Genomic DNA, 9,136 nt, shown 5'->3' on the forward strand with positions numbered 1-9,136 from the left:
TCTTTCCCTTGCAGGGAGAGGTCCTTTATAACTGTAAAAGACTGGGGCAAATTTCTAGCTGGTTGATTTATAAACACCTGAAAAAACCATAGTTTATGTGGAAAGTGGTGAAACATCCCTAATCAAAGTGATGTCACTGAATGCCACTTCAGTTTAATAAAATAAGCCATGCCAAAGTGGCTTAAGGAGGGTAGAAGACAAGGCAGCTCTAAAGGAGAGAGAAAAGAGTGGGGAGGAGAACTGTGAAACCAAAGGATGCTGCTTCTCCATTAGTTCTTCCCAATTGCCCGTGGCCAGTAGAAATGTTCTGAGGCAAAATCTCAGGCAAAATGCCTTGGGTTGTTGATTTTATTCAGACAGTTTTCTATCTTACAAATCAGCAAAGCAGCACCTTCCTTTTGTTTTCTTGTTTAAAGTCAGATACTTCATTGTTCACGTCTTTTATAGCCACAGGAATCCATAAAAAGTAGTATAGCTTGTCTAGTTTTATTTCATGTATCTTCATGCCTTCCTTCATCCAGTAAGTATGCTTGCACATATGTTGGGAGAGACTGAGAGTTGCTGTTTTTATAAGGTGGACTTTTATGCCATTGTAATGTGATGAGTTTACAATTTTTTTTCTTCCTTTTAATTTCATTTGGAAAACAAGAAGTCATTTTTTGCCTCATCATCTATCTTCTGCAAAAACAATTTAATACTAACTTTTTTTATTTTGCAGAGCTGGTTATTTGCCTCAGAATATTCCTTTGGAGATTATCAGATACCTTTCAGAGGAGAAGGATTTTCTGCCTTGGCATGCTGCCAGCCGAGCTCTTTATCCTCTGGATAAATTGCTGGACCGCACAGAAAGCTACAACATCTTCAATGTAAGAGATACAGTCTTCCTCCCTTTCTCGCTTCCTCGCTTCCCCCCTTCCTCCTTTCCTTTCGTCCTCTCTTCCTCTCTTTCTCCCCACCCCTTTCTCTCACTCTCTCTCCTTTTTTTGCCAAGAGTTGAAGTAGTCCCCAGTCAGATACTGTAAATGACCGAGGGATATTAGCTTTCTTCATAATTATTTAAACAGTAATTGTCAGGCTTTGGTTCATTTGCATTTGAACAGTAATAACTGTTGTTTGAGGCATATATGATTAGTAGAAGGAAAGGTAATTGTCCCTCCTATAAAATATTATGACAAATAAAATGTTTCGCTTAAAAGAGCCAAAGTCATCTATTCCAGATTTTCTCTTTTGAGGAGCCCCATGGCGATATTTAGATTGACACCCAAGCTCAGCAAGGACACCAAATGCAGGCACAACTGAACAGGATGCACACAACTGAAGTTAAGATTTGTAGTCATTAGTTCATCTAAAAAGCCATGGTGAATTCAATGCAGTTACCTTAATTAACAAGGATTAGATCACCATTGAATCAAAAACCCATTCATAATTGGGTCTGAAGGGACAGCTAGCAGTAGATAATTAAGATAGACATGACAAACATTTTAACATTTTACCTGAAATAAAAAAAAATAAAAAAAATCGTAGCTACGCTGAAGCATGTTTGATGAAGTACACAGGATTTGATTGCAGCCAGTGACAATTATGAACTCTTGGGTTTTTTGTATTCACTATGAATTTTGTATAGGCTACATATTTTCAATGGCCAAAATACTGTAATGTTAGGTAATTTTTTAAAGCCTTCAAATGAAGGAACTCTTTAAAGCCTGGAATGCTTAAAGGTGCTTTTTTAAACATAGATTTGCTTGTGTGTGTCTGTCCAGAGACACATACACATACACAGAGGTACCTGCTGACATGGAAAATTATTTTTGTAGAACATGTACTACAGATTAATAAAGACACATTGAGGTTCTTTCTTTATGAACCTACAATACGGGCCTACATGCAAACCAGAGCCATAATATAAAATGATGTGGAAATAACTTCCATGTTTAGTCTATTGTTAACTGCACAGAAAAATTCTTATGAGTCTGCCATTGCTATTTCACTTTTAAACATGGCTGTGTAAAGAAAGCACTATTTTAATAAATAAAACCAGTCAAATTCACAGCTGGGTTGTGTTTTATCACTACTGATGAGAGCTTTGAAAGCAGAGGTGATAGCAAAGGAAATAAAAAGTCTTTTTAGTCACAGAATAAGATATCTGCTAGAGAAAGCTGCACTATGAATCTCCTTTTGTGTTGACATCATATATACATGCCCATGCATCCACAATAATAAAATAGATGCTCTCCTAGGCAATTCTTTATACCTCAGTTCTCTTTTTCAAATTGCTAAATTCCACTGGCAAAAGATTACACTGAATATGGTGACAGTGGTTTTCTTCACAGCTGGCCAGAATATGTAAATGTGTCTTCTGTGTAAAAAGTAAAAGTAAATTAAAATACATCTTGGGCTCGTTTTTTTCTTTAAGCAAGAACCCGAACTTAAACCATAGTGTCATTAAATGTACAAAGCTCATTTGCAGCCACATTGTTTGGTATTCTGAAGTCAATTGACTGTACTTATGTGATGGTTTTGCCATGGCTATGGATATTAAAACAATATTCTTTTAAAAGTGAACGTGCATGGTGCAGTTGAGATTGGCCATAGAGTAGACATTGAGACGTTGACACTTGCAACTTTTCAGCCATGTATTGTGAGTTCAAAATAGCATATAAGAAACTCTTCTTAAATTGATGAGGTGTGTAACAATAAATTGTCTTATCCTAGGCAGATAATCAAATAGCTGTTCTGTAGATTACAGAATTACTATAGCAGTGAAGGAGGATCATATATGGACACGTTGCTTTGCTAAATGCAAATCAAAATCTTTGGAAAGTAGGACATTCTTGGAGGGTAAAAAAAGAGAGACAAAACCACAATAGTCAATAGTATTTCCATTTCAAATAAAAACCAAAAGTTAACACTGAATATATTTTTTCTTTTCCCCCTCAGGAGTATATTTTAAGACAAGTTGCATCAATGTATCTCAAGCTTGGATGGCCAACGAATAATTTAAACAAATCACTTGTTCAAGCATCCTACCAACATGAGTACTGTTTTTTTTCATTATTATTGTTTATTTGCAGGGTATAGTTGTAATAATGCACTCTCCTAAAATTTGGGTTCATCTTTAGTATGCCATACTTTCCTAGCTTTGCCTTCCTTCTGTTTTTCTTTCTGGGTTAGAGGGAGAGGAGCAAACTGCTGTGAGATTAATTCCTCTTTCCTGAGTTTGGAGAACATGATTTCCTAAGCCTTAATTTAAAATTTGACTGCACTGGATATTTAAGAACTTGGACTCATGTGACCACAGAGGTCAGGAAGAGTGCATAAGTGTAAATGGGGGCTGGTTTTGGTCCACGTCTTTTCTTTAGTTGTTGCAGCAGCTCTAGGCATTAAGTTGACACTGAGACTTGTATAGCTGGATTATCTTTGATGCCCAACTATCAGCTGCTGCCACTGTTATAAGACATAACTTTTTGTAAACAGTCAAACACATTCATTAATACAGCCACATTGCTTTCTTAAATTTGGACAGAGAGTTACGTCGGGAAGTCATCATGTTGGCCTGCAGCTTCGGTAACAAACACTGTCACCAACAGGCTGCAACATTAATCTCGGATTGGATTTCTAGCAATAGGAACCGGTAAGTGGAACCGAAATGTTAATTTCCCATTTCTCCTACTCACAGGCAATACAGCTGGCATGCTCTTCCTCTCCTCCTGGTCCCCATCCACAGCATCCCATTCTGCAGAGTGGTATGGGAGGAAGCAGGGGCCACTGGCTGTTATTTAAAAACATCTGCAGGGCTTCAGGATGAATTATTTCACTTGGCATATATGAGTGGGTGGAGGGGACACCCATGTAGCGACTGCCTATTTCTGACAAATTGCTTTCAGATAATTATATGCTAGAAGGTGAGAAGATGGGGTTTAAGGAGAGGTTTAAAGGAAGAAAGGTGAGTGAACAACTCTTTCGCATACTGACACGGAGCCTGCGTTGGGGCAAGAGAGCAGAAGGTGCTACGTGATTAAAGAAGTGAGAGAGGTTAGAGGCAGAAGGTCTGAGAGTAACAAAGGAGGAAACACAATGTATTTGAGGGAAATGTTATGAAGTACCTAAGGGTGAAGACTTGGAAATCCATGTGATTCAGGAATACATGGAAAAGCTCATGTAAGGTTTCAGAGAGGGGATAATATGATAGCTGATGTGTTGGGCATTAGTGGCACTGTAGTGGTTTGACAGCAAATACGTAAGTTAGGCTGTCCAGACACAGGTTTATTCAGCTGAGGCAAGGGAACATTGGCTGTGGGTGGTGTATGAAGTTGCAAGCATCTAAGAAATGTTAAATTACTGAAAATAGAAATATTTAAGTATATAGTGATCTATGGACAATAAGTACGGAGTATAGGTTAAGACCATGACTTCTTGAGAAAGAAGGATGGATTTTCTGATTATGTGGAATGTGAGTGTAGAAGTATTTGCGTGAGTGCATCACATGATATTTCAGTTTAAAGGAAAATATTTTACTTCCAAGAAACAAAGAAAAAGAGAACAGAAAAAGTCTTATATTTTTAGCCTCAATCTTTGTATTAGCTCTGCAAAAGGATCAGATCTCTATAGACATATAGGTATGTAGGATTTTTCAAAGACATCTTGGGTCAGTCAGGTGTTTGTTTACAAGTAAAATATGTCTGTCTTTTTTTTTGTAATCTTTGAAAATCCTTTACGGGCATACCCAGTTACTTAAGTACCTGAGTGTCTTTTAAAACCAGCCATGAACTGAGCATTAATGGAAATTGCATTCCTATGTGACTTTGAAACTTCTGAAAAACAGTGATCTTGAAACTGTGACTATGTACCTTTATATAAGATGTGTGTGAGGGGGAGGGTTTGCTTGTGTAAGATGATACCGGATATATTTACTATGAAATATATACCCGAGGGTTTCATATGAATTCTTATCGTCAGCAGCAACAATCAGTATGAAACTATTCAAAGAGAAGATTAAAGAGAAAGAGTCATTGGAAACAATCTGCAAAAGTAATTTACTTGGATATTCATTTGCAAAATTAGTTAATCAAACCTAGCACCATCTATTAGCATGCACAGCAGTAGATTATTCAGTGTTAAAAGCTGTCACCCTGCAAAGCTTTCTCCTACCCTGTGTCTTCATCCTTTCCAACAGGATTGAAGAAGGAGGCATCAGGAAAAAAAAACTTATTGCTTTACTAACAATAGCAAGAGAGGAAAGGAATGTATTTAAGCAGCCATCTGAAGATTCATCTTAGCCTTTCTATGGGGCCATTTGTGGGAGCACAAGATTGTGGCTGCCAGCATATGACGAGTATTATGATAAAAGCATCACAGCAGGGCAGAGGAAGAGAATAGCTACTGAGTTAGAGGAGTGCATTTCTCCAAAGGAACTGCATAGTTTTAAAAAATAGCTGCAACAAATAAGGTAATTACAGAATACAGATTGACAGTGAGCTGATAAATAGGGGTACCACTTGCAAAGACGACAGAGATATGTTTTTATTTATTTATTAAAGATGATAGGATTTGTTCAGTTCCCCACCCCAGAATTTACCAGTTGGCTGTTCTCAGAGCAGTCTCACATACGGAATGTAACTAACAGATGAGCAGACTCATTTCATACCTGCTTACATTGAAAAGACATTGCAAAGGCTACTAGTAATAGCAGCTCAGTAGACCTATAATCAGCTTGTGTTTCACAGTAACAATATTTGTAGGGGTCTGTCAATGTTCTCTCAGGTACGTTCAGACTCCTGCTGCGTTGGAGGCACCCCGTATTTCCTTTGCTCTGTTTAAACCAGCTCAGACTGAAACCTGAAAATAAAGCAGGGTCTCTTTTCCCCTGCTTTTCCACCAAAATGATGATGATTCTACAGTAAGAATTTAATTAACATGGTGTTTGAGTGATGCCTCTGCCTCTTTTAGCACTTCAGAGACAGTAGCTAGCTCAAGTGCAAAAGGCAAGCAGGTAAGTACAAGATACATGCAGAGAGCACATCCAACAGGTGCCATTTTGTATTCTTTTTCATCAGTCAAGCGTTTTGCTCAGTCTGATGCCCTTAACAGCTGTTTGTCACTTTGCTGCAAACAGTCACCTGAGAATCTGTAGGAATTCCTCAGAGCTTGTTTCCTCCTCACAAAGAAGGGGAAACTCATGCTGCTCATCTTTCTCCAGACTTCTCTGGCAACTCCTGGTGAGGAAAGCTGGCGTCAGGTGCTGAAACTATACGTATCATTGCCTGTTCCACTCCTTATTGACAATGAGTAAAGTTGTAGCTGCTGAAAACTACTTTCAAAGTTCTTGTAGATGCCCTTCCCTCTTCTGAAACAGAACAGAGACATTGACTGATGCATTGCAGAAAGCCTGGTCTTGGTGGGTGCCAGAGCATGAAGATAGAGTTCCAGAGAGCTCAGAGATACTTATAAATACACAGGTACAATCTGAGTTTGACTATGAGAGTGAAATTAAAGGCTAATTTGCAACCTTTCCACCCATCCCCTCCCAAAAACCTTTTTCTGGAAGATGAGATCTTTCATACAATGAGCTAATTCACAAGCAGTGCATGCTGGAAGGAACACAACTTCTTCAAAGCAGCAGACCCCAAAATGAGACTAGGGAATTAGACTTGTGTCCCAAGATTCTAATCAATACAGAATTAGGGTAATATTGAATTCATATGTGGTATTAAATACCACATAAATGCACAGGCAGTAAATCATGTAAAGGAGGTTTTTGACTGCAGTTAAGGTTTGAATAAGCATAACAGAGAATGTGCAATTAATAATACTGTACAAATGCTAAAATTCATAACTTTCTAGCCATGTTTTTAATCTATGGCTTTTTAGAAGTTCTTTTGAAATGTTTTTTTCTGTTTTACTTGCAGCATTTAATTATGGATAAAGTGTTGGGTAATAAACAAATACAGTAACATCTAACTCTGTTTCACCACCATATGCCTACAGTTGCTGTGGTTTCTAGTAATTATATTTAGTCTGGTAGGTCCAGAAATTAATTACCATCTACTCTTCACTGTAGGGGATTGAAATAATCATAATAATCAGTTACTTGTTTGGACTTTGTAATTACATGTTCTTGACTGTGCAAATAATTTGCCACTGTTCACCGAGTAAAATTGTGGTCATTGATAGCACAAAGCCAGAGGTCCTCTTTGTGTTTTCAGCACTATTTGAAAAAAGCCGTTAGATTCCCAACTGTAGCACTGCAGATTTTCTTAGGGAATTAATGAAAAAACCCCACACATGTGATCTGTAACATTAGCCTCCATGCATGAAAGTGGAAGTCAGCTGAGAGGCTTGAAGGCTTGAATTTCTAACGTGGCTTAGGTGATGCAGTGCTTTGTTTTTAGATGCCTGGTGCACAGGGCAGAATCAGATGCCTGGTGTTACACTTCCTACAAGGGGATTTGGGCACCTCTGAATGAAGCTGCTGGCAGCCACTATGCTGAGTGAAGATCCTCTTAACATGAAGCTGCAAAGAGAGTGAGCCCTCTTAGGGTCCAGCACTACAGTCAGAAAGATACCTGTATCAAATTAATATGTAAGAGGCGAACATAGAGTTAGGGGTCCTTCCAAAAGGTGTTTCAGAAGTGTCTTTACCTAAAGCAGGTAAAGGTCTGCTCCTTCTCTTTTCAAACACAGCTGGCAGAGAAGCTGCTCCTCAACCCCCTTTGAAATAGTAGTTCTGAGATTGTGGTAGAGCTTCAGTTTAGTACCTCGGCCCTGCATCTGCCACACGCAGAAGACCACCCTGATGACCTATCTGTGAGGTGTTTGGGACAGTATTAAGGCATTGCAACACACTTTCTTCCTCCAGTTGAAGCTCAGCCACTGGGATTTGCTTCATTAGCAAGAGAAATAATACAGCTCTCCAACCTAAAGAGGAGAGCATTCATCTGAAGGAGGGAGGCTTAAGTACCTGAAATACCAGGAATACTTAGTGTGCAAAGGACTTTAGGTGGTGTTGTTCACTATCACTTTTGCAGGGGAAAACATGATGCTAAAACAAGGAACGTAGCTCTAAAAAAGAAGTTTGGCTGTACAAGGAGCAAACAAAACACCTCACATGTGGCAGAGGCTGTAAGGAGACATCTGGTTGTATTGGTCTAGAAATTGATTTCGTACTTAAATCCTTGCAATTGTTAAAAAAGAAGTGATTATTTCTTTCAGCTGAAAATCTGAGATTAGATGTGAATGTATGTCTTACTGTCTTCTTAATCAATATATTTAAGTAATCTTGCTCTTTTTAAATTGTTGATGGCTCCAGCACATTTTGCTTGAAAGTCTGCATTGGCTTCTGACTTGATAGTTGACATGAAAGCAAACATTTTCTCTCTGTTAAGTTGGGATATGTGATGCTCCTGTATTGGAGCAATGGAAACCCTTGAAACTTCCATGTTGATATTCAGAAGAATACAAACCTAGTAGAAAACATGTAAGCACGTTGAAATTTCCCTTGTAGTTTGAGTTACTGGGATTCAGTCAACAGCAGAATGCTGAACAAGAGAAGCTACTGTTGGATGAAAATTAAGATGTTTGCTTCTGCCTTCATTTAACTGAGTTCATCCTTGTGAAGCTCTTTCATGTGTGAAGAAATACATTATTCACACTCCTTAGATATAACAGCATTTTGGTTCAGCCTAAAAAATTAACAAAATTACCATACAATGCCTGCCTGAGCTTGAGAATCAGCCTTGTTAACCCCTTTAACTTCCACTGCATATCTATTCTGAAAGAAAAACATGTTTCTGAGAGGATTAGCATTTTCAGACTTTCTGCCTTGGATAGACTGAGTAAATGTATATTTCTGAGGTTCAGGAAAGAATATGTGGAGAGCTGCAATCTGTAAACTCCTGACAGGAGATATCATAACAACGGGCAATGGGAATACACACTATGATGGCTCAAAGCATAACTTGTCCATAGATACAAGCCTGTGTTTGAAAACCTCTCTGTGGGTGCAGGCGTGATGGTCTTCCAGGTGCTATTAGCATCCATCGCCTACAGGTTGCCACGTACACATTTCTGCTGGCAAAGTGGACTGTGGATATATATGCTCGCTTGAGGCAAAGTTAGACAGGATAGCGTCAAGTGTGAA

The 9,136-nt window shown here is 38.6% G+C and overlaps 1 protein-coding gene across 1 annotated transcript in view; it reads left to right on the forward strand.

Annotated features, from left to right (window-relative positions):
* The window catches only part of TRHDE (thyrotropin releasing hormone degrading enzyme), a 206,475-nt gene that overhangs the window by 181,639 nt on the left and 15,700 nt on the right, over positions 1 to 9,136 (forward strand). Inside the window, exons 13-15 of the mRNA XM_009646272.2 lie at positions 719 to 866; positions 2,938 to 3,035; positions 3,524 to 3,631. Coding sequence (XP_009644567.2) covers positions 719 to 866; positions 2,938 to 3,035; positions 3,524 to 3,631 — 354 coding nt within the window. The remainder of the gene's footprint in view (positions 1 to 718; positions 867 to 2,937; positions 3,036 to 3,523; positions 3,632 to 9,136) is intronic.

Source organism: Egretta garzetta, unplaced genomic scaffold, assembly GCF_000687185.1.
Source record: "Egretta garzetta isolate BGI_Z169 unplaced genomic scaffold, ASM68718v1 scaffold68, whole genome shotgun sequence".
Classification (NCBI taxonomy): Eukaryota; Metazoa; Chordata; class Aves; order Pelecaniformes; family Ardeidae; genus Egretta; species Egretta garzetta.